Source organism: Quercus lobata, chromosome 8 (assembly GCF_001633185.2).
Source record: "Quercus lobata isolate SW786 chromosome 8, ValleyOak3.0 Primary Assembly, whole genome shotgun sequence".
NCBI lineage: Eukaryota > Viridiplantae > Streptophyta > Magnoliopsida > Fagales > Fagaceae > Quercus > Quercus lobata.
Genome location: NC_044911.1, coordinates 6,760,795 through 6,787,457, shown reverse-complemented (window position 1 = coordinate 6,787,457; position 26,663 = coordinate 6,760,795). Strand labels below are relative to the sequence as shown.

The 26,663-nt window shown below is 39.8% G+C and overlaps 2 protein-coding genes and 1 pseudogene across 2 annotated transcripts; all 3 read right to left on the bottom strand.

The window, feature by feature from the left end:
- Positions 1-6: 6 nt before the first annotated feature.
- Positions 7-5,125, bottom strand: LOC115956236 (serine/threonine-protein phosphatase 7 long form homolog). The gene is made up of 6 exons (XM_031074671.1): positions 5,009-5,125; positions 4,473-4,579; positions 3,632-4,389; positions 3,372-3,459; positions 77-310; positions 7-27 (listed from the first exon to the last, which is right to left on the bottom strand). Exons 2-6 carry the CDS (start codon positions 4,575-4,577, stop codon positions 7-9), a joined length of 1,206 nt encoding a protein of 401 aa, XP_030930531.1. The 5' UTR covers positions 4,578-4,579; positions 5,009-5,125.
- A 14,469-nt stretch (positions 5,126-19,594) lies between these two features.
- On the bottom strand, positions 19,595-22,163 carry LOC115958044 (annotated as a pseudogene).
- Positions 22,164-25,153: 2,990 nt separating this feature from the next.
- LOC115956235 (receptor-like protein kinase 7) lies at positions 25,154-26,218 on the bottom strand. Its single transcript, XM_031074670.1, has one exon. It carries the CDS (start codon positions 26,216-26,218, stop codon positions 25,154-25,156), a length of 1,065 nt encoding a protein of 354 aa, XP_030930530.1.
- Positions 26,219-26,663: the final 445 nt, after the last annotated feature.

Below are 26,663 nucleotides of genomic sequence, written 5' to 3'. Positions count from 1 at the left end.
CATCGTCTAGGAGATCGGACCCGCGAACTACATTCACTCGGTTGGCCCATTGCCGAATAAAGGGATCATGTTCTACCTCCCAGTTCTTCTCCCATTTACCCTGAAGGGATATCTTGTGAAGGGTAGTCGACGTATCCACGACACTTGGAACTGGTTGCTTCATCCCAAACTGACGGAGGACTTGCTCAGGATGATGCCACTCCACTATCCAAAAGAATATCAACGGCACCTCGGCCCTCCAAATATGCTGCCCAGCAGTGCAATACGCAGGTAGGGAGCCTAGCGTATGCGTGTACGACTCCCATACAATCTGCATGAGTAGATTATGTTTGTGATAGTGAGACATCATACTAATTTAACATTATGTTTATGATATGTAATATGCAAAGCATGAAATCTTCTGTCTGCTTCTAGTCGTACACAAAATCTTCAGGGATTATTGGGCAAAAAGTAAAAGAACAACAAAATTGACCTGCAAAAAATATTAAAAGATCTAGGTTGTTCATGTCCACCATTTTCAGCCCCATGTTCATATGCGGGACAGGGTTCAAAGCTAACTGACACCATCAAATACTAGGGTTTTCAATCTAAACCAAACTTAGAGGAGGGTACTAGAGCATCCTTATGGCTGTAAGATGAATCCAAGTTGATGATTTCGCAAAATCTTTTTATCGTAATAGAAATATTGTGCTACATTAATTGCATTAGTCATTAACAATGTTTCAATGAATGAGAACAAAATGACTATTATAAGGTCTACTGAAGACATTGCATTTCAAGTAGCACTTTATATTGCAAGAAATGGAAGCTATGTAAATTATTACATGGTATAATCCTCATCAAATACTGTTAATATATTTCTATGTAAATATATATTTCTTATAAATTTTAGTGTTGGAAATTACGTAAGCCTTTTACTTATCTCAAACTAATCATGTCAATGTCTAAAATTACATTCCTCTTGAAGAATATGGTGAGCAGCATACTTTGCACGTTTCTAAAATTATATGAATAAAGTACTCGTTAATAATCCATAGCTTTTAATAATTTTAGGACTATTAAGGCAGCTAAAGTGGGGACAACTTAAGGAGTTGCATGCTGCAATTAAATTGTGCTCTCCAACTTTGATGCAAGGAGCACGAACTAACTTTTCATTTACGTCAACAACAAGAGGTAATGTGTCAAGCGTCTTTATGTTTTCTCATATATCACTGATTAACAATTATTTGTTTCTTTAAACTTAGGCCATTGTTTTCCAAGAAGACAATCGAGGCTGTGCATATTCAAAATATACCACTTGAATACGTAAATCGAAGTCAAACAGTATTCTACTAGACTGTAAAAATATAACCTTCAATTCAGCAAAGGTAATTTATAACTTACAATGTAACAATGTTTTTTGCATCACAATAACAATGTTTGTAATCCTGGATACCCCTATGTTAGAAGAAGAAATACTAAATTGTCTACTTATTAGGCAGAGCAATAACTATGGTTTTAAGCTCATAACATTTTATTAATTAATTACAAGTGATTTCACAAGCTTAATTACAAACCGTACAAGCTTAAAGTAGAGCGTGATAGTAATCTGGTGCAATTGTACATATGAAACTTCTAGCCAAGAGAGTTCGATCGTACCTATGAAACTTATATCTATGCCCAAATGGAGCTCACACACTAAAACCACCTGCAGCACCAGTGGCACCAATGAATTGTAAAGAGCTTAGATTCACATTGACTACCTATGAAAACACCATCAACTAGAACATCCCAAACGGATGTTTAGATAACATAAAAGTTTATATTAACCTTAGATGGTCACTTAATACTAAATATTGCTATGTTCTGTCACAGGGGCAGTGAAATGCATAAACTCCAAACATTAGTAAGTTTTTGAAGGCAAAGCAACAATTGAGACTATCTTCGATGCTCACTCTAGCATCCTAAACAACCCCAAATCTCACAAAGGGTTTAACCTATACCCTGGACTCTCGAGTTCCTAGTGGGGGGGCACTAATGGCTTTGTATTTTCGAAATTTCACAGTGTGGACCCAAGCAATGACAACCATCCAGCATTGGACAAGGACAAGCTATGGCAATGGCTTAGCCTATGGTCACTCTATGACATTCAAGGCAGAGTAACTCCATCCTTCAGTTTACTTAATTTCAAATTTCAATGAAAGCCAGAGAAGTGATCATGTGTTTTACAGGCCAATGATCAATAATGTCATCATTCTTTCAGGTTTCTGTACTTAGGCCAAAAATGCAAATTGGGATTATATTTTTGCTCTCATGTCATGATTACACAATAATTAGATAAAATTTTCGTAGTTTAACATTTCCAGCTTTCCCAACGTTCTAAATTTAAAGAATTTTATCATTTTATGAGATTTAACAGCCAACTACATTACAACAGTGAAGAGAAGCTCTAACTCAACAAATTTAATTCAACGAAAATCTGGAATATAATTGTGGTAATATCTAAGTCAACCACCAAAACTATAGCGAATCCAGAAGGTGTGAAATATTAATAAGCTTCAACAGTTCTAAAAAAAATTTCTATTTTAAAGCTTTAATATTGAAGTATAACAACTATCAAAGATTCAAACTCTCTCTAAAAGAATTATAACCAATTACATAATCCAATATGTGCGTCTTCTCTTCATTGCATCAGCTTAATGACATTTGTAACAATTGGTGGAGTTTTTGTTTTTTGGTTGCAACACAAGTTTGAACTCACTGTCTTGCACTAAACCAAGACTTCATGCTCAATCTTTTGCGCATGTTGCACATGCTTCAAACATCTTGGAAAAGGGACAATTTATTCTGTGTTTTTTTTTTTTTTTTTCGGTGTAAATCACAAACGTTTCCGTACATAATGAAGAATATAGCCAAATTCTACTTTATATATATATGACTAAATTTATATATAACCCATTGATTTAACCCAACTTAACCTGAGTCATGTGAGTTGGGTTGCATTGGAAAAAACCCTTCAATCCAACCCAATTTGGAAAAAACCCTTTGATTTAACATTCAAGAATTTTTTTCTTTTGTTTTACTTTATGTAAGGACGAGCAAGTATTCATGCAGGTGCTACAAATGGAAGTTCTAATGTGAAGTACTTCACGATGGACATTCCAATTGAGTTAAATGATGGGATGGAAATCCAAGTATCAAACAAAATGATTGGATGGTATTATGAAATCAACTCATTCCTACAACAATCCAAGAATTCAAAATAAAATAAAAATTGAGGGAAACGAAAATAAAAGCATGTGCGGTGCATTTGAGGGAAACGTGCTCGGCCCGTAGTCATAAGAATTGAGGGAAACGTGGTCATAAGAATTCAAACTAAATTAACCGAATACCTGCTCGGCCCGTACTGTAGCCAGTGACGTGCGGTACGCAGCAAGGACGTGTGTGGCATGCTCTGCGGTGCATTTTGGCCCGCTCCACCTACCAAACATGAGGTGTCGACAAATGCTCATTACTGAACCTTACATTTAACAAACTTTGCTTTTATATTTCACATCCATATACTAAGCATTGATAAGTTTCTTTCGTTTGTTAGTTTGGCATATTTTTAATTATATGAAAGAGACAAATAACGAGAACTCAATGAATGTACCTAATGGCAAGGGGCCCTGAGTGCACTGGCGGTAGAGGCGGCCTCACAACAGGGCATAATTGTGGGAACCTTGAATAGGCCCATAGCTGCACCAACAAGAGTGCTCCTCCAATCTGCATCGCATCCTTCTTCGATGCACCACAAAGTTGCCTATACAGCCAGGCCAATGCTGCACTACCCCAGCTATACCGTCTCGCATTGCTGACTGGGTTGAGCAACTGCAGAGGCAGCAGTGAGACCCGGTCCGCAGACCTGTCCATGAACAAGAGGGCCCCCATCCGTACAAGTAGGTGGTAGCGGGCATGTTGCTGCACGACTTCGTCAGCAGCGTCCGCAACTAAGGGATCGGCAAACTGTGCATCAAGCCAGGTGTATCTTATCCTCGCCCCAGCAAGGATAGACTTGTTTGAGTTTGGTATCGGGGGTGGAGGTTTATGGCCCAACAACTGTTCGCACAGCTCATTCCATATGTAGTCTGTCTTCCCAGTGACAGGCAACCCATCCACCGGAAGCCCCAGCATCACCTCCATATCTTGCAAGGTGATACCCATTTCTCCATGGGGTAAGTGGAACGTGTGCGTCTCCGGACGCCACCGCTCAACCAACGCCGTGATCAAGGCGTGGTCGACCTCCATATCAGGAACCTTGAATAAACCAGTCAACCCTGCTGCATCTATGTGTTGCATGATACGTGGATCTAACCCACCCTGTGGCAATACACATTTACGGCGTCGAACCTTTATCATGCCAGGCGCCTCCTGCACACGGACGAGTATTGTGTTAGGAGATTAAACACGAGGTAATTATAAAACAAACATGTATTAATAATACTACTACATACCTCGTCAGCGGCGCACCTCCAAAGCGGACTTGACCGATGATTCGGCTGCTGGGACAACTGGGTATCCACATCGGGTCCAGGCCGCACTCTATCTAGTGCCTGCATATCTGACATGGCAGCAAATACATTGTTAGCAATTTTCTAACAAGTAAACCACATTTAATATAAAATAAAAGCATAGATTCAGTAAGACATTATATTTTGAGCACAAGATTTTCAACATCACTTCTTAAATAAATAAGAACTTGCCATAAAAAAAATTATTTCAGAACTATTTAAATCACTTCTTAAAGCTTAGGATTTATTAATTAACTATTTATGAAAATATAAGTTATAACACCACTCGATTTGCCAAAACCCCTCATCAAAACCCCAAGCACATTTAAACTCATTAATGAGAAAATCAACGAAATTCTCATCTTCATTAGTAAATTTACTACTTCCTTAAGTTTCAACAAAATAATCAAAATCCCACACAAAACGCAACCTAACATTAACCAACATCAGAAAAATATTTCAGAGGGAGAGGACCGTACCTGTAATCAGCGGCGGCGGGAACCAACGACGACTGATGGAGACTCGAGGAAGAGTGGGGAAGCCTGATCGCAGAGCGAGAGAGACAGAGTGTGGAGAGAGAGTGATGGCAGAGAGAGAGGGAAAGAGAGTGTACAGGGAGAGCGAGTGACTGAATAGCGTTGTGAGACGTTAGGGTCCTATTGATTCAAACCTCTGAAAATAACTCGATTTCCAGTTTCCCGAGTTATGACCGTCTACACAAACATTTTTTTATTGGGAAAAATTCGAAGTGTCAGACTAACTCGACTATACAAATATCGAGTTATTCATTAAAACTCGAATTCTTTATTGTCGAGTTACAAAACAGGGGCAGTTCCCTGTTTAGTTTCAGAAAGAGGGCAAACGTATGTTTAATTTCCGAAAAAAGGGTAATTGCCCATTTTCTCCCAAGAATGAGAGAATATTTACAACCTTATCATTATACACAAATAAGAAAGTTCACTGACGTATCAAAGAAGTTTCAGCCGACATCTATTACCTCAGTGATATGATTTTCCTTGATTGTGCAAATCTTTTGGGAGATTGTCTAAGTTTTGAAAGACCATTCATCACTAAACTCTTCAAATTCAATTTGGCCCGGAAAGAGTATTTCGGCCAAAATGCTGAAATTTCAGATTTTTGTTTCCCTCTTAGAAGATGTGGGTGGTTTGGTTTGTATTGGGCTTGTGGTATAGAGCTATATTGGGTTTGGCTGTAGATCTGCGTTTTGGAGGAAGGAGAAAGCTATATTGGGTTTGGCTATCAAGACACCAATCGGTTTTTAGTGTAAGCAGGAATTAAACCCAGATCTCTTATTCAATCATTAGAGACTTTACCAGTTAAACTAAATGGAACCCACATATATATATATATATATATATATATATATTATTTTAATATGCTATAACTTATTTGAAAACTATAAAATATTATGGGAAAAGGTCAAAAATATTATAAAATAATAATTTTTTTACCATACGTACATTGTCTGCCACACTCTGGTTTTGGTGTTTTTCTTTTTATCTTTTCCTCTCTCTCGAATATTGTTTTTGTAAAACTTTGTAATTTGTATGATGTTAGTAAAAAAACAATCAATTATATTAAATATAGTGTTATCAAAGATTCTCAAAAAAATAAATATATTAGATATATATTTACTCTAAAGATAGAACAATTTGTATCTAAACTTTAAAACAGCTTGAATTTCTTATTAAAATAATAAAGCTTTAATTCAGTCTTAGAGTCCAATTACTTCCTTTTGATTACGTTGTAAAACATATAAAAACAAAAGTTGGCATAAAAATAATTTTTTCCGTAACGTTAATATGATTATTTATAATCTTTTTAGTATTATGAGGTTTGTATAGTCACTTAAAATTATTTATGTGCCTTGGATAAATTTTTAATAAATATTATGAGTTATTTTATTTTTGTTTTATTTTTTAAATTATTTAATTATTAATTAAATTATTTATAATATCACTGGTCGGACCATTGGTATGACCCCTAGTTGCACCACACAAAAATCCTCTATGCCATTTCTTTTGTTTCTACAAACTCTTTGTCTTCTAAGTATGTAAATGTCTCTTCGTAGCTTTTCTTTCTTTTGTCTTTTATATTTTTACTTTTATAGCCCATGTGTTTGTTTATGTTCTTTCTTAAGTAGTTTGTATTTGAGTATGTTTCTTAGTATTGAACTCAGTAAAACTGCCTCCATTTGATGAAGGTTCTTTGTTTTTCGTGACTTTACTGCGTCATATTGTTAAATGATTATGGTGGTTGGTTTTGTTCATATTAATTTCAGAGATTATTTCATTAGCTATTTCTTGGCTTATATATATATATATATTATAAACTTGTAATATATAATTATATTTAAAATTTTGTATTTATATATTTCTCTCTTATTCACTTAAAAAAAAAATCTTTTTGGTGATTGATTTTATTATTTTCTTTATTGAAGGCAAGTAACCAAAAATAAAAACATAAACGTCTTCTAAAGAGACTTTCTAATAAAATTTTTATATCTCTATAGCTTGCATGCTACATATCTTCCATCATTAATGCCTTATGTTTAGGTATGTCATGCAACAAAATCACAATAATTGTTGAAAAAACAAATTTTTATTTTAACAGTGCAATATCTATTGGATAATTGAGGATACTAAGGACTAGAAACCTAATTTTTATTTAGCAATTCATTTTTTTTATTTTTTATTTTTTATTGAGGTTAGGGATTTTTCATATTGAAATCCTAATTTGCAATCAAAGAAGAAGAAACAATTATCTGTTTAAGTATTCTTACAAAAATCAATAAAAGTTATCTTTGAAAAACATTCATTTACATCTTAAAAAAATAAATTTTGCTAAAAATTGTGCTCACTTAAAGTTCATTCCCAAAAGAGGTACAATATTTGTTGGATAGTACTTAAAGAGTTACAATATTTGCTAGATAGAACTTAATTTATTATATAGTTTAGTTGCTACAATTTGTATGTTATTATTGTTACATGTTTCTAAGTATACTATGCATTTATGATATGATGATTATTGTAAATAAACCAAAATTAAATAATATTTCATAACTCATAGTTAATTTTTCCATGTATTGCATGGGTCAGTGACTAGTTATATTTATTTCATTATTATCTTTCTCTTATGTTATTTATTTCATTATCTAACACTTTTCTATAATTTTCTTTCTTACTTGTAAATTTTTCATCTAAAATTTTTTGCTGCATTTTTTTTTTTTTATATATTTTTAAGAGATCCTATTTGAGATTCAATTAAACACTACTGCAACTTCATTAAACAATAAAATTACCAAAATTCTCAACATGCCTTGATAAAGACAAATTCAAGTTTCAACATATAACTCAATGACTTGATGGATATAAGCAAAACAAGATTAATTTTGATGAGGATAAAAGGAGAGCCTAGCCACACGGAACATAAAACTGACGGTTTAGTGCAATCCTTCGGACATAGTAGACGGTGTTATAGCTGACGGTCATAGGATCAACTGGCTCTAAGAGTGACGGCATTACTAGACCGACGCCCAAAAAGCTGAAGGAAGTGAATTGAGGCTGACGGACCGAGCATAAGTTTACTTGCTACCCACGCTACGTATAAGGAATTGTCTTGCTTCCCACGCTAGATAATATTCAAGGGATCCCTATAAGGAAAAGATCCCGAAAAATACGCTCAAGAGGACTCCTATAAGGAAAAGACTTCTACTCCAAGGAAAAGAGGGGTAACCCTCGCTACTATAAAAACCTAAGTACCCTCGCAACCCAAGGTACGCATAATTTACCCTTTCTAGCACTCTAGAGCAGCGAGAATAGTTCTAACTTGACCTTCGGAGGGTGTTTGGCCGGTACCACACCGGTACTCTCTGCTAGGTTATTCCTTTTTGTTGTGCAGGTGCCATTTGCGATCATACGAGGAACGTGTGACTCACTGGTGGTATTATTTTCGGCATCATCAGTTGGCGCCGTCTGTGGGAACATAGCACGTTATCGCTTCCTAAACAAAAGAGTTACATGGTACTCACTCGCTCAATGGCGACCACCAACGACGTTCAAGAAGAAGAAGCCCCTACGACTGCACTTGAAAGACAGGTGAGGACACTCGCCACTGCTGTGGAGCGCCTCACCAAACAAAACCACGACCTAGAAGAGCAACTGAAACAGAAAAATGCAGCTCCCAACAACCAAGGAGTAGATCAAGAAGGAACCAGCGCCGACAGAAGAAACCAGGAAGGACCCCAGGCCAGCAACGCCCCAAGCAAACCAGAACGATAGAACACAAGCATGCCCTCCCTCGCAGAAACCACTCCGCCACTTGTTATCGCGGAGATGCAGGCTATGAAGGAACAAATGGAGGTTATGATGAATGCTCTCAAGGGACGAGTATCAAGCGACCTTGATGACCTTGTCAACCGAACTGACTCACCATTCACCGCCACCGTCAACTCCTACCCTTTACCAAGTAAGTACCGCATGCCACAGATAGACAGTTATGACGGGGTCAAGGACCCACTAGATCACCTGGAGACCTTCAAGACCCTAATGCACCTTCAAGGAGTAGCGGACGCCATCATGTGTAGGGCCTTCCCTACAACGCTGAAGGGCGCAGCGAGAATTTGGTTCAGTCGACTGACACCAAACTCCATCAGCACCTTCAAAGAGCTCAGCGCTCAGTTCACCGCACACTTCATTGAAGGCCATCGATACAAGAAGTCTACGGCTTGCTTGATGAGTATGAAGCAGCGAGAAGATGAAACTTTAAGAGCCTACATCTCCCGCTTCAACAAAGAGGCACTCTCGATCGACGAAGCCGACGATAAGATACTTGTTGCGGCATTCACGAATGGCTTGAAGAAGGGCAAGTTTTTGTTTTCCCTATACAAAAATGACCCAAAGACCATGTCGGAAGTACTTTATCGCGCCACAAAGTATATGAACGCTGAAGATGCGCTGTTAGCTCGGGAAGAGAGGCCCAGGAAAAGAGAAAGGCAGGAAGACAGTCGGCAGGACCAAGGCCGAAAGAAGGCAAGAACAGGAGACCGAAGGGACGAAAGGCGCCCTAAGCCCCTGGGGGGAAGGTTCACGAGCTTCACTCCGCTAACAGCCCCGATAGATCAAGTCCTTATGCAAATCAAGGACGAAGAGGCTCTGATGTTCTCGGGAAAGCTGAAAAATGACCCTAACAAACATTCCCGGGATAAGTATTGTCGTTTCCATCGCGACCACAGCCATGACACGGCTGATTTCTATGACCTCAAGCAGCAGATTAAGGCCCTTATCAGACAAGGAAAGCTACAGAGATTCGTTAGTAAGGAGAAAGTGGATCCCTCCGCACAAGACCAACACCCCCGATGGGACAATGAGCGACCGAGGCCCCCGATCGGGGATATAAGGATGATCGTAGGAGGAACGGCTACCGCCGGGTCATCCAAGAAAGCCCGCAAGACCTATCTTCGGATGGTACAAAATGTTCAGCTGACGGGAGTCGTGCCGAAGATAGCATGGAGAGAAGGTCCCGTAATCGGATTCTCAGAAGAAGACGCGCGACGCCTTCACCATCCATATGACGATGCACTCGTCGTCAGCTTGCATGTAGGAGACTACAATATGCACCGGGTGCTGATTAACAATGGCAGTTCAGCAGATATCTTGTACTACACAGTGTTCCAGCAGATGAGGATCGACAGGGAATGACTGATCCCAACAAATGCCCCGCTTGTTGGCTTCGGCAGAAGCCGAGTATTCCCACTGGGCGCGGTCACATTATCCGTAATTGTGGGTGATTACCCTCAACAGATAGCCAGGGACGTGACATTCTTGGTAGTTGATTGCTCGTCAGCCTACAACGCTATCCTCGGGCGACCCACGCTCAACTCATGGAAGGTGGTAACTTCCACCTACCACCTGATGATAAAGTTCCCAACTGACTACGGAGTAGGGGAGCTGCGCGGGAGTCAGATGGCCGCGCGTGAATGCTACATAGCCATGATGGAAATGGAGGATCAGGTTCAGGCTTTGAGCATAGAAGAGCACCGGACGGTAACGGAGCCGGTTGAGAAGTTAGAAGAGATACCCCTTGACAGTTCAGATCCTGGCCAGACGACCAAAATTGGAACGCTCGCTAACCCCACGGTCCGTCAAGAGCTCATAACCTTCCTCAGATGCAATCGAGATGTATTCGCATGGGGTCATGAAGATATGCTGGGAATAGATCCTTCAGTCATGGTGCACAGGTTGAATGTATCGCCCGCCTTTCCACCTATCAGACAAAAGAAGAGGGTGTTTGCCCCTGAGTGAGACCGAGCCATAGCAGAGGAAGTCAGAAAGCTACAGGAAGCGAGCTTCATTAGGGAAGTATACTATTCCGACTGGTTAGCAAATGTAGTAATGCTCAAAAAAGCAAGCGGGAAATGGCGGATGTGTGTGGACTTCACCGACCTTAACAAGGCCTGCCCCAAGGATAGCTACCCCCTCCCGAGGGTTGATGTCCTAGTAGACTCTACGGCCCGACACCAATTGCTGAGCTTCATGGATGCTTTCTCGGGGTACAACCAAATCCGAATGCACGAAGCCGACTAGGAAAAAACGTCGTTCGTGACCAGCCAAGGCCTCTTTTGTTACAAGGTCATGCCCTTCGGCTTGAAGAACGCGGGCGCAATGTACCAAAGGCTCATGAACAAAATGTTCACGCAACAGATTGGGAGGAATGTCCAGGTCTACGTGGACGACATGCTAGTCAAAAGCCGGAGGGAGGAAGATCATCTAGGAGATCTCAAAGAAACATTCGACACACTTCGCTCCTACAACATGAAGCTCAATCCAGGGAAATGTGCCTTTGGAGTGACGGCAGGAAAATTCTTAGGATTCATGGTGTCTCAGAGGGGAATCGAGGCGAACCCGGACAAGATCCGGGCTATTATGGATATGGCACCACCAAGAAATGTGAAGGAGGTGCAAAGCCTCAATGGAAAGATAGCGGCACTAAATAGGTTCGTGTCAAGGGCAACGGACAAGTGTTTTCCCTTCTTCCGAACATTGAAGAAATCCTTCGAATGGACCGACGAATGCCAGCAAGCATTCGAAGAATTGAAGGCTTACCTCTCCTCCCCACCATTACTGAGCCCGTCGCAGCCGGGAGAAGAGCTTTTTCTCTATCTAGCCGTCTCCCCTACAGCTGTTAGCGCGGCCTTGGTCAGAGAAGAAGAGAAAGTGCAAAAGCCCATGTACTACACAAGCCGAGCGCTTCATGGTGCCGAAGAAAGATACCCGCCCATGGAAAAACTTGCCTTTGCATTAGTTATGGCAGCCCGCAAGCTCAAACCATACTTCCAAGCTCATACGGTGAACGTCCTGACTGACAAACCCTTACGGCGGGCAATGAGCAGTCCCGAGGCCGCAGGACGATTGGCGTTATGGGCCATAGAACTGAGCGAGTTTGATATTCAGTACTGCCCACGGACTGCCATCAAGGGACAGATTGTCGCCGACTTTATAGCTGAATTCACTCATGACGAAGACAAGGGGGCAGCAGAGTCCCCTCAATGGAGCATATATACAGACGGATCGTCCAACAGACAAGCCGCAGGGGCCGGCATTGTGCTACGATCGCCTGAAGGAGACACCATTGAATGTATGGTTCATCTCGACTTCCTCGCCACCAACAATGAATCAGAGTATGAGACTCTGATAGCAGGGCTTGACCTTGCCAAAGCAGCTGGAGCCGCGAGGGTAGTCATCTACTGCGATTCACAGGTCATCACTAACCAAATAAATGGAGACTACGAGTGCAAGGGCGAAAAGATGAAGAAGTACCTTGATGAAGTAAGGGCAAGAGTGAATGACCTAGAAGCCAAAGTCGTCCAAATTCCCAGAGAAGAAAACGAACGAGCCGACCGCCTCGCGAAGGTCGCTTCAGCAGAACAAATGGTCATCCCTGGTAATATACTCTCTTTCGTACAGCTTTCTCCGCTAATAGATCTCAGCAACATGCAGGAATATGCTCCGACAGTAGCTGGACAACGCCGTTAGTTTCATACCTGAAAGATGGGGTCTTACCAGACGAAAAGGAAGCCACAAGGAAACTTAAAGTCCAGGCGGCAAGGTTCGTCCTGATAAAAGACGTCCTTTACAAAAGAGGTTTCTCTCGACCATATTTGAGATGCTTGGGTATGGAAGAGGCAAATTACGTCATGCGAGAGGTGCATGAAGGAATCTGCAGAAACCACTCAGGGTCTAGATCGTTGGTACACAAGCTTGTGCGAGCAGGGTACTATTGGCCCACCATACAGAAGGACGCCGAAGCCTACGTCAGGGCCTGCGACAAATGCCAAAGGTTCAGCAACATTATTAGACAACTAACTGAAGAGCTGACCCCGATGATGGCCCCATGGCCGTTCGCACAATGGGGATTAGACATTATGAGACCATTCCCTACAGCCGTACGATAGCTGCAATTCCTAGTAGTGGGCATCGACTATTTCACGAAATGGGTGGAAGCTGAAGCTCTGGCCACGATTATAGAGAAGAACTTTTGGAGCTTTGTCTGGAGATGCATCATATACAGGTTTGGTATTCCTAGAGTCTTTGTCTCGGACAACGGGAGGCAGTTCGACAACCACCATTTCTGGGATTTTTGCTCACAGTTAGGAATAAAGAACCACTACTCCTCCCCCGCCCACCCTCAAGCTAATGGACAGGTCGAAGTCACAAACCGATCCTTACTCAAGATCATCAAGACTCGGCTCGAGGGGGCAAAGGGTATATGGCCCGAAGAATTGCCGAGTATACTATGGGCATACAGGACGACGGTAAGAACACCCACAGGAGAGACACCGTTCCGCCTGACGTACGGAGGCGAAGCAGTCATCCCGGCCGAAGTCGGACTCACAAGCTACAGGGTACACAACCATGATGAGAACAAAAACGACGAGGCTATGCGACTACAGCTCGACCTAATGGACGAGATCAGAACAGCAGCAGAACAAAGGCTCGCTAGGTACCAGGACCGCATGGCCAAACACTACAATTCTCGGGTTCGACACAGAGACTTCCAAATTGGAAACCTTGTTCTTAGAAAGGTCATGGGCGCCGCTAGGGACCCTACCCAAGGGAAACTCGACCCCAATTAGGAAGGTCCTTACCGAGTTTCGTCGTGGCAGAGAAAATGTACTTACCACTTGGAAACATTGGAGGGACAGAAACTACCACACCCATGGAACACCGAGCACCTACGAAAGTACTACCAATAAGAGCGGCAGCATGAAGACCAACCTCTTTTCTATTTCAGCAAATTATAGTTTTACTCCTCAGATTTATCATTTACTTTAGTTTTTTTTTGCAACAATACTTTTTAGCCCAAGGTTCAGTATTTGGTTTTAATTACTTTTATTTAAATGCATGGCAATAAGAGGAGTTTTATTCAGAAATTGCTGAAGTGTATTTTTTCTACGGTCCACTAAGTTCACGGCCAAAACGACTAAGTCCATAACACACGGACCAACGAAGGTGTCAAAGACATCAAGGCTAAAGGCCAAGAAAATAACGGTCCGGAAAGGCTAAAGCTAAAAAGCTGACGGTCCAATAGATGAAGCTATCATCATATGGACCAGACCTTAAAAACTGACGGACTAACGAAGGTGTCAAAGACATCAAGGCTAAGGCCAAGAAAATGACGGTCCGGAAAAGCCAAAGCTAAAAAGCTGACGGTCCAATAGATGAAGCTATCATCATATGGACCAGACCTTAAAAACTGACGGACTAACGAATGTGTCAAAGACATCAAGGCTAAGGCCAAGAAAATGACGGTTTGGAAAAGCCAAAGCTAAAATGCTGACGGTCCAATAGATGAGCTATCATCAAATGGACCATGCCTTAAAAACTAACGGACCAACAAAACAACAAGGCTAAAGGCCAAGAGAATGACGGTCCGGAAAAGCCAAAACTAAAAAGCTGACGGTCCAATAGATGAGCTATCATCAAATGGACCACGCCATAAAAACTGACAGACCAACAAAGAGCCAAACATCAAGGCTAAGGCCAAGAGAGTGACGGTCCGAAAAAGCCAACGCTGAAAAGTTGACGGTCCAATGGATGAAAATATCATCATATGGACCAGGTCCTAGAACTAACGGACCTATAAGGTTGACGGTCAAATGAATGACGGTTTGACCAAAAAATGAGACTACTTACAAACAAGGTTCTCGAACCAACAAGCCTGTAGAGATGACGAGCTAATCAAAAAAGGCTAAAAATCAAAAAGATAACGGTCTCATCAAATAAATGGGGCCATAGAAATTAGTCAACAAAGGAATAAAAACATTAATATACATGTTCAAAGCAACGGATACCAAGCGCCATAAAAATGGCAGATAGAGTTACAAGTAAAAAGCCCAATAAACGTAAGGGCACTTAAAAACATTGTTCAAAAATTAAAATAAATAGCCAGGATTAAGTGGCAGGAACGTCCTTAGAGACCCCGTCAGCTTTATCCTTGGCAATTTGTGCTTTATCTGAAGACTCGGTAGAGGTAGTGACGGCAGGCTGGGCTAAAACAACTCCGGCATCATTAAGCAAAAAGTCCATATTGAGGGGTTCGTCATCTTTGTCAGCAGCAGTGTCGCCAGCAGGAGTCATCGGCACGGAGGCATCCATGGTAATTCCAGATAGATCAAACTCCGGATAAACTGATGCTACTTACTTCAAACAATCATCGAAACCTGTGCCATAATAATCAGCGCAGGAATCAATGAATGACTGGGTTGTCTTGAATTTTTGGACCGCGTCAGTCCCAGCCGTCTCTACTTGCGCACGTAAAGATGAAAGCTCCTCCTCAAGCTTCTTCTGCTGGTCCTCAGCCTCTCCTAACTTCTCCCTCACATCCTTCAGATCTGAGTTTAAGAGACGGACGACCTCCTTATATTGCGCCTGCTGATCCATCAGGTTGGAGTTATGCCTCCTAACCCGAGAGACGACACCTTCTTTGGCCACGCACAGGTCTTGAAGTGCTTTAACACGAACCAAGGCCTGAAGGAAGTACAACCGTCAGCCATTAAGCAAGGCAAAGATCAGATTGTTCAAAGTAGGAAGCATACCTATGCTATATCAAAGAAAGCTGACGCTCCCAGGTCCTCCGTCCCTAGCTGAACACAAGGATCCAGATCCGTCTGTTTTATGAGAGATTCCACCCCCTCAACAGCGTAATCCTTGTGAGTCAACAAGCAATGGGGCCCCTCAATGACAGGACCGGAAGAGGTCATCACTCCTTTCCCAACGCCGTGACTAGACTTGGGGGGCGACTTCTTGGAGGGCACATCCCTAGGACTGACGGCCACCTTCTTAGAAGGAGGATCATCCTTTCCGTTAGCCTTCCTCTTAACTGAACCATTCAAAGAAGAATGAGGGGTTGACAATCCTTCTTTTCCCTTGGCCTTCTCTTCCTCCTTCTTACGGGCAGCGGCGACCCTCACCCTTTACTTCGCAGCTTCCATCTCTACGCAAAATAAACTGACGGATCAGTAAGAGCAGACGGAATAAATAAGCCAACGGATTAAATGAGGCATCCACTTACGTTTTCGAGAAAATTCTTCCAACCTCCGAGCTTCAGCCGTCGGCTCAGGACCCCCACAATATAGATGGAGAGTGTCTAGGGTGATCAAATCCCTACACTTACGTTGCTCAAGCGGTATGCCAAGTATCCGACAGATGAATTCCCTTTGTTCGTCAGATATCTCCGGGCGAGCGCTAGCTGAAACAAAAGGGAATAGACGGTGTTAAAAGAGACAGTGTTAAGAAAACTCCCTGGTAAGTGAAAAGAGACGGTAGAAAGAAAGAGAGGGGGGCAACCTGACTCCCTAATATAAGCCCAAGTGTTATCAAAATAACCACCGGGCAGCGTATCCCACTCATCCGGACGGCACACCCAGTCCGTCCCCTTAACAAAGAAAAATCTACTCTTCCAATTCCTATTTGAGTTTGGCATATCAGACACTAATCTTAAGCTCTTTTCACGAGGAGCAAAATGGTATGTCCCCTTGGCGGATACTTTATGCTGGTGTCTGTAGCAATAAAAGAACTCGTCTAGCGAAAGGTGACGGTTCCCCCCACTCAAGCGACCCCAAAGGATCTCAGCACCGATGAAGATCCTCCAGGCATTCGGAGCAATCTGGCTGACGGATAATCCCAAGAAATCCGCCAGCTGACGGTGTAAAGCCATCAGTGGTAATCTAAGGCCTGCTGCGAACATGGCATCGTACATCCCCACATCAGCAGTCCTCCCTGTATAACACCTCTCGTTTTTTCTAGGGAGACGGATAGGAATGTGGTCTGGGATTTGGAAACGGGTACGCAACTCATTAAAAACTCTGTTGCTCATCTTTGGAAGGAATTTATTGACGGCCCACTCCTCCAGAAGGATGAAGGGACGGTTACCTCCAGAACTCCCTGAAGTTCCCTCATAGGACTCTTCGTCACCTTCATCCCCATTCCCGTTACTACTAACCTTGTCACCGTCATCCCTATCCCCGTCACTATCAATCTCTTCGTCGCCTTCATCCCAGTTCCCGTCACCAACAATTTCCTCGTCTCTCCCCTCGACCTCAACCTCACTTAACACTTTCTCCCTAACTCCCTCGACATGGTCTTCTACGTCAATACTAGGGGATTGGGCTGACGTTTCTTTTCCTGACGACTCAGAAAAGCCGTCGGACTCTTGACCTGAGCCAAAAAATTCGTCGTAGCCTGCTCCATCGCGGACTGACGACTGATCACTCGACGCGTCACTTGACATCTGACTACCTACAAGTGACGGATACACTCTAAGTTCCTAGACTGACGTTCTCAATAAAAGAAATTTTTCAGGCAAAAGTAAAAAAGCAAAGAAAAGGGAAGAAGAACTTACAGGTGAAACGGATCTTGAATGGATGAAACAACCTTGGGAGTGACGGTATTAATAACAGCTGACGGAACAAATCGGGAGTAAGGGCGACGGGTTCTCTCTTGAAAAGTCAGCAGGGTTGAAATGGCGAAATGAGACAAGGGACGTGGTATTTATATAAGAGGGAAAACGCACGGAAGGCGAGGCGACGCCCGTGCCCAGAAACGAGGCCAACGACTGCGCGCCACGTGACCTTGCATTTAATAGCTCGTGGCTCGAGGAGTCATTCATAATTCGTTCTCTTTTTCGTCTCTTGGAACAAAAAGATGGTCAAGTCATAACTCCACATGCTGACGGTTTTAAGCGTCGAGCATGTAGAGTAGGGGGCAACTGATAAGGATAAAAGGAGAGCCTAGCCACACGGAACATAAAACTGACGGTTTAGTGCAATCCTTCGGACATAGCAGACGGTGTTATAGCTGACGGTCATAGGATCAGCTGGCTCCAAGAGTGACGGCATTACTAGATCGACGCCCAAAAAGCTGAAGGAAGTGAATTGAGGTTGACGGACCGAGCATAAGTTTACTTGCTACCCACGCTACGTATAAGGAATTGTCTTGCTTCCCACGCTAGATAATATTCAAGGGATCCCTATAAGGAAAAGATCCCGAAAAATACGCTCAAAAGGACTCCTATAAGGAAAAGACTTCTACTCCAAGGAAAAGAAGGGTAACCCTCGCTACTATAAAAACCTATGCACCCTCGCAACCCAAGGTACGCATAATTTACCCTCTCTAGCACTCTAGAGCAGTGAGAATAGTTCTAACTTGACCTTCGGAGGGTGTTTGGCCGGTACCACACCGGTACTCTCTGCTAGGTTATTCCTTTTCGTTGTGCAGGTGCCATTTGCGATCGTACGAGGAACGTGTGACTCACTGGTGGTATTATTTTCGGCATCATCAAATTTCATAAGATAATCTAAAGCTAAAATGCAAATTACATTTTGATTGAAATTCATTTTAGTCCTCTAACTTAACTTTTGTGCAACTGAGTCCTCTAAGACTCAAATTTATTCAATTCAAGTATTTTGCCCAATTTTGTTAAAAATTTGCCGTTAAGTATGCTATTAATTAATTAAAAAAATTTATCACATAAAAAATCTTGAAAATTTTTTAATAATTTTATAGATTTTTTTTTCATGTGAAAATAATATTTTTTTAATGAAATTTTTTTAACAAAATTCAAAATTGGATAGAAGTCCTAAATTAAATAAATTTGAAGTTTAAAAGACTCAATTAAATAAAAGTAAAGTTAGAAAATTGAAATAAATTTCAGTCAAATTTAAAGGGTGGCTACAATTCTTTTAGTGAGCTTGGTTCATACAATATAGGAAAATGCCCGACACTAATTGTGCTTCTCTCTCTTCATTAGTGTGATTATTAATTTTATATTGACGGGAAAGATTCTAGAATGTTCAGAACCATACCAATTTTTTTTCATCCTGATAATCGAAGCATTCCCGACATTATCTAAAATGGATTTGGACCCAAATTATTTGGTGAAACTATTAAAGAAATATCAAATCTTTTTTTCTGAACGCAAAAAAACACGGGGGTAAGTCCTCTATAATCAACGAGAGTGAATGGATGAGGAAAAACGTTTCTTTCAAGGTGGGGTTGGGAGTGTATTACTGGCCATTTCCACTATATATCCAATCCCTATTCCCCTTCTTACGATTACTTAGTAGAAAGTAATTTAGCAACCAAAAGAAAAGAAAAGAAAAAGATTACTTAGTAGAAAGTAGAATCTATGGAGTGTAGTTTTCTTTCTCAAATTCAGAATTCTTCAGTAACTTTTGCCATTATAAATAATTCATCTATCATTTTTTATTGAGGAAAATAAAATATTAAAAGTACAACTGAACACAAGGCCATCCTTTGAACTAAGTCCAACATGCCACATTGTCTCAAAAAAAAAAAAAAAACACATACACACATACATACAGAAATACTCTCAAATATAAAATACATAAAATAGAAGTACAAGTGAGCACAAAGCTAGCCCCGGAATTAAGCCAAACATGCCATTCAATCTCAAAATAAACAAACAAATACACAAAATACCATCAAAAGAGAGGCTAGTCAAACGGAGCACCCCTTTTTAATGCATTAATTTCTTCTTTGTCCAGGTCTTTGATTATTAGGCCTTCTCTTCTTGTCCTTTTGTTTTCCTTCAATGAACCTTACTAGCCATTTAGGTTTTCTTATTTTAAACACAACATATCCCATAGCTAATCCAAACAACAAGCCACATCCATAGCCGATTAACACAGCCTTCCAACCAAATCCGCTTGCAAACAAAGAATCATTGTCTTCTTGGAATGTTGATGGTGGTGCTGGTTGTGTCAGCTCATTAGTGCCACATTTACATGACAATGGAAATCCACACAATCCTAGGTTTCTATCATAGGAGTTGTTTTCAAATGTAGCAAATTGTTTGCCTTGAGGTATGGGTCCAATAAGCTGGTTTTGTGAAAGATTTAACATGGCCAAAAATGTTAGATCTGTTAGTTGCAAAGGAATTTCTCCAATGAGGCTATTTGAAGAAAGGTCTAAGGATTCAAGTGCTGACAATTTTGCCAATGATGATGGGATATGGCCAGTTAGGCTATTATGGGAAAGGTTGAGTAGTCGAAGGACTGTAAGCTTTCCAAGTTCTTCTGGAATCACTCCTTCGAATTTGTTGCTTGATAAATCAATTGTTGTGAAGATGGTTAGGATTCTCTGTAGATTAATTTCCAACCCTTTCACTGTCACCACCACCGAATCTTGATATCGACTACTTTCACCCAAATAATGCGGTTCAAGTCTGCCTTCATCATTAATCATCATCATGGCATTGAAATTTTCAAAATAATTTCTTGGTAAAAAACCTGTAAACTCATTGTGAGACAAGTCAAGAATTCTTAGCTTAAAGAAAAACACCCCACTAGTTTTATGATTTCCTATAGGTCCATGGAATTTGTTGGATTTCAAGACAAGAACCTGCAGATTGGTAAGAGCTTCAGACCAATAAGGAAATAAATCATTAATCTTGTTGTCTCCGAGGTCAAGAACTTCCAGATTTGTACAGTTGATAAAAGATTTTGGTAATAGCCCTTTTAAATTATTGTCATTGAAGACAATAGTTCTCAACTTACTACCCTTTGCAAATGTATCAGGTATGGTACCCTGGAAATTATTCATTCGCAAATTCATCACCCTAAGATAATAGCTAAAGTTACCTAAACATTGTGGAATCTTGCCTTTCAAACTATTATTAGAGATATCCAAAATTTCAAGAAAACTTACGTTGCAAATCGCTGCGGGTAATTCAGCAGATAAGCGATTTTTTCCTGCAAATAAGTATGTAAGAGACTTGGCGTTTTTGATATCAGATGTAATTGGGCCTTCAATATCATTCAACGAGATATCAATTATGTTCACCTTCGGCAATCCCCAGATTCCAATAGGAACTTTACCCGAGAGTGAGTTATTGTTGACCCTAAAACGAAGTAAAGTGGAACAATTGGCATAGCTTGCTGGAATTTCACCGGTAAGATTGTTTTGCAATAATAAAAGGCCCCTCAAAGTACCTTGCTTGCACATATCTGGTGGAATTGGACCGGTAAAGAAATTCAGAGAGACGTCGATGAAATTAGTTTTAGCCCAGGAGAGAAGGTTATGAGGCAGCGGACCAGTGAAGTTGTTTCTATACAGAGAAAGGTCCACAAGCTTCGTGAAGTTGCCGAACTCGGCCGGTACCTGGCCAGATAGCTCGTTTTGATATAGTTGCAGAGAAACCAGGTTATTCAAGAACCTCAACTCAGATAGATCGCCTTCAAGATAGTTATTTGAAAAATCAAACATTTCAAGCTTTGTGAGGTTTCTTAGACCGATAGGAAGTTTTCCTGTGAATGAATTGTTGTAGAGCTCAAGCTGCCACAGGTTGACTAGGTTCCCGATCTCAACTGGGATTTCATGTTATTGACGGAAAGCTCCAAGTTGATTAGCTCTTTAAGGTTTCCAATCTCTGCTGGAATTGTGCCTTGGATGCCGCAGTTTGATAGGTGAAGCCAAGTCAAGTTAGTAAGCAGCAACACCTCGTTTGGAAATGGAGAAGGATTAAAAGGATTGTCTCCAAGGCTCAGCCAAACAAGACCGGTCATGTTTTGGAGTGATTTCCATGGGAAAGTCCCGGAAAATCCGCTTGCATTCAGATGTAGATACCGTAATTGGTTTAGAGAGGATATTTCTGGAACCGACCATCCTGTGAACAAATTGTTGCCCAAATCCAAGTATTGCAGTTTGACAAAATTTTTCAAGTCGTCCATAATTGGACCGTGCAAGTAGTTGAACCCGAATGAGAGCTTTTCTAGTGATTGGAGCTGGCATACGGAATCAAGAGGAAGAACCCCGGTTAAATTTTGGTATGAAAGTTCGATTTCTGTAATGGAATCGTCAGAAGTGCAGGAGATTCCAGTGAAGTTGCATATGGAATTTCCGGATTCCCAAGAACTGAAGACATTGGTGTTTGATGTTTGAAGCGCGGATTTTAGGTTCATGAGAATTTGAAGGTCATTGGATTGGATTCCAGAGGGAAGGAGGAAGAAGCAAAAAAGGAGGATGAAAGGGTAGATAGGCGGACGCGACATGTCCTATGGTGGACTGAATGGCGTAAACTTTTGTCGGTATTATCTATTATGATCTTATTTAGAGAATAATGAATTTAAGGCTGAAGATAGTGCCATTTTATAGCAGAATGGTGGGAAGTCATGCTATTTCATCTGAAAGTAGAAAGTCAATTCGTGACATGAGAACTGGGATATGCCGTAGCTTTTTAATCTTTGTCATCTTACATAACCACCAACAAAAAATTCGCTGTATTTTTTATTATTATTATTAGGGTAAATTTTATCCACACCCTCTAGGATTGGGTTAATGTTAATCAGGTCCAAGATTTTTAAAAAATATCCAATTTAGTCCTTAAAACCAACTTAGTTCCTAAATATTTAGTTATTTTTCCTCAACTATTTTATGGATTAAATTGACTTTGAAGACCAAATTGATTAATTTTGAAAAGTCTTGAACCTAGTTAACATTATAATTGAATGAAATTTATTATTATTATTTTCCCATCTTCCCTGCATCGTAAGGACAAAAAAGATCTTGCACATTTGTGAACAATTTTCCCGAAGCATACTAGCTTTTTATCGCGGCTAACACCCTACTTTCTTGCATATAAAGGCTACTTTTTTCAGGTACTTGATTTTTTAATAGAGTTAATTACACACTAATTATTTTATACAGTTTTATACACACTCCAAAAAGCAACTTACATGGTGACTTCCAAGTTGGATAATTTCTTTTTAGGTATGTAAAATAGTTTATGTGCTATGGTACATTAAACAAATGCCTGAAAAGCACTTGTTAACTAGACCCTTTAAGAGAATATTTAACTGATGCTCTAAGAACATTACTTTAGTAAATATTTTTAAGAACTTTTTATATTAAAAGAAAAAAATAACTAGGCTTTTGTCAATTTTTTATATTTTTTATAAAAGTAGTATAAAAATTCTTAAAATGGTTCTTTAACAAAACACTTGTTAACCGAACTCTATATATATTAAAGCTGTTTTTTCCTTTTTCTTTTTTGTGGATATTAAAAGGAGTTCTGATCTTCATGGAAGAGAGTCTTTATTGCTAAATAAAAGACTAAACAAAAAGCCTTTATTTAAAAACTAAATTCTTTAAATTACAACACTCAAGTACCACTGTTATTACACCAGTGCACACACGGCACTTTTACATTCACATACAATATACTTTTTTTTTTTTTTTTTTTTTTGAGAAAGACATACAATATACTTAAATGCACGTACACATATGCACACCGAACACTTACGGACACTAGGACACTTATTTTGACTTTGCCTTACTTCACACTCTACAACACTCAGAGCTTTATGGCACACCACACACTTCAATTCACACGGCTTTACCTCACTTCACACAAGTATTTCTTTTCACCGACACTTCACCTTATTCCACACGTCTCACACGCACAGGACATCTTATTTATAGGGTCCGTTTTATACCATTTATTTTTACTAAAATTAAAATTAAAAATTAAAAATATTATAATAAAATAATTTTTAAATATATGAATAGTACCGTGAGATTTATTTTTAATATTTTTTTTCTGATAAACAGTATATAAACAGTGCACAAATAATATATAAACAGTACCACTGATGCGCACTGTTGGATCCGGTCAACAACTGCAGCTGAAAAAAAAAATGCGCACATAAAAAAGCGCAAACATGCAAATGTGGATCCAAACGCACAAATACTAGTCTTATGTCGGTTAAGAGAGCTGACTTTGAAGCTTCTAGCTTTATCTTTTTAAGTACTATATTTTACCAAGCCTCTAGCCACCTTAAACTTGTGGCTGAAATTCACTAGTGCAGGGAAGTTTGTAGAGAAAATATGAGAACTATAGAATTTTGGAAAGAGAGCAAGAGAGAAATGTCCGGAAAGAGAGAGAGGCGTGCTTGATTTTTAACACTGATTACGCTGATTTACAAAGAAAAATTTTCCCCCGCAACTGATTTGAAAATTTGTTAAAATTGTTTTGTAGGGTATATTTGGAGGGCGAATGGGCCAGATTTTTGGGTGAAAATCAAGCTTGTGGTGCTTTCTTAAGTCCATTGAGTAACCAGCACAGTCGACACAATTTGTGAGACAATCCCGAAATAGAGAACCTCAGAGGCAGCTGCATATAAACTTTCCCTGTGAGCTCTCCATTAAAGAATGCATTTTCCCATCCACATCACAACAACAACAAAAAAGTAAATTTCTTAGAAAAGCAAAACGGTTAGAAAAATTCAAATTTTAAACAATCCAATAATCACTAAACACTAGATTCTAACATTTATTAATGCATCACCGCATACCCTTAGCGTGGTAGTCACTCCACAACTATAAGTATTTGTAGAGTGTGAAGAGCAAGGGTCAAGGTTCAAGTCTCCAAAATAGAGTTTCACACACATATACACTTAGAATAGACTAGAGTAGAATTTCTAACTTGTATCACAAAAAAAAAAAAAAAAAAAAAAAAAAAAAAAATTTATTAATGCAAATCATAATAGTCTTCTTACCCAAACCACCTCAACGAAAAACCAACTACTCCTCAAAATCTAAAATAGAGTAATAAGGGATGAGCTCCCTAACTAAGCAAGTAACCATTTTTTTTTTCTTTTTTAGAGAAGAAGTAGTCAACCAGTCTGAACTAGCATGATCAAGCATATATACAAGTAAAATAAATAAATTATTCATAAGATAAATATCATATACTTAAAAATTTTATTTCAGATTAATTAGAAAAATAAAATATAATTTGCAATAAATTCCAAATATTAAAAATTTCAGCCAACTTATGTGACTGATCGAATTGATGTCAAATGATCAATTAGATTTTGAGATTCTAATAGGCTTAGATTATTTTCTAGAAAATGAAAAGAGAGCATGTATTACTGTAAATGAAAATTGAAAATGATCAAATTCATATGAAAATGCAGAAATTTGTTGAGAATGTGAGTTTTGGTGAAAAAAAATGCAGGGCCAAAAATATAAGTTTTCTAATGAAAACTGTAAACAAGGCCATGTAATTACTAAGACTACTTGATTCTAAGAAAAAAAGAAAAGATTACAGAGACTTGAAAAGATTACTAAGACTACTTCGATAAAATTAGTTTTAGCCCAGGAGAGAAGGTTATGAGGCAGCGGACCAGTGAAGCTGTTTCTATACAGAGAAAGGTTCACAAGCTTCGTGAAATTGCCAAACTCGGCCGGTACCTGGCCAGATAGCTCGTTTTGATACAGTTGCAGAGAAACCAGGTTATTCAAGAACCTCAACTCAGATAGATCGCCTTCAAGATAGTTATTTGAAAAATCAAACATTTCAAGCTTTGTGAGGTTTCTTAGACCGATAGGAAGTTTTCCTGCGAATGAATTGTTGTAGAGCTCAAGCTGCCACAGGTTGACTAGGTTCCCAATCTCAACTGGGATTTTCACCGTCATGTTATTGTCGGCAAGCTCCAAGTTGATTAGCTCTTTAAGGTTTCCAATCTCTGCTGGAATTGTACCTTGGATGCTGCAGTTTGATAGGTAAAGCCAAGTCAAGTTAGTAAGCAGCAACACCTCGTTTGGAAATGGAGAAGGATTAAAAGGATTGTCTCCGAGGCTCAGCGAAACAAGACCGGTCATGTTTTGGAGTGATTTCCACGGGAAAGTCCCGGAAAATCCGCTTAAATTCAGATGTAGATACCGTAATTGGCTTAGAGAGGATATTTCTGGAACCGACCATCCTGTGAACAAATTGTGGCTCAAATCCAAGTATTGCAATTTGACACAATTTTTCAAGTCGTCCATAATTGGACCGTGCAAGTGGTTGAACCCGAATGAGAGCTTTTCTAGTGATTGGAGCTGGCATATGGAATCAAGAGGAAGAACCCCGGTTAAATTTTGGTATGAAAGTTCGATTTCTGTAATGGAATCGTCAGAAGTGCAGGAGATTCCAGTGAAGTTGCATATGGAATTTCCGGATTCCCAAGAACTGAAGACATTGGTGTTTGATGTTTGAAGCGCGGATTTTAGTTTCATGAGAATTTGAAGGTCATTGGATTGGATTCCAGAGTGAAAGTGGAGGAAGCAAAAAAGGAGAATGAAAGGGTAGATAGGCGGACGCGACATGTCCTATGGTGGACTGAATGGCGTAAACTTTTGTCGGTATTATCTATTATGATCTTATTTAGAGAATAATGAATTTAAGGCTGAAGATAGTGCCATTTTATAGCAGAATGGTGGGAAGTCACGCTATTTCACTTGAAAGTAGAATGTATAGTGACATAAACATTGTGACTGTTCAAGTTTAGTATGGCCGTGACTTGAGGACTGGGATATGCCATTGCTTTTTAATCTTTATTAATATTACTAGTCGCTAACCCGTGCGATGCACGGGAAATGTATTGAGTACAATATATAATTTAATCTTTGTTTATTTTACTACAACACCAAAATTGAATTTGTAAAATAAAATCATATAGCTAAAACATTTGTTAACAGCTATACGTTTCAGACATTTATTAAACTATATTATTATTATTATTATTATTATTATCAACTTAACAGTATTTTA

Coding starts and splice junctions, on each gene's coding strand:
- LOC115956236 (XM_031074671.1), bottom strand. CDS start 4,577: ATGCAGGCACTAGATAGAGTGCGGCCTGGACCCGATGTGGATACCCAG. Junction 4,390..4,472: donor GGAGGTGCGCCGCTGACGAG/GTATGTAGTAGT, acceptor GTCCGTGTGCAG/GAGGCGCCTGGCATGATAAA. Junction 3,460..3,631: donor TCAGGGCCCCTTGCCATTAG/GTACATTCATTG, acceptor CATGTTTGGTAG/GTGGAGCGGGCCAAAATGCA.
- LOC115956235 (XM_031074670.1), bottom strand. CDS start 26,218: ATGTCGCGTCCGCCTATCTACCCTTTCATTCTCCTTTTTTGCTTCCTC.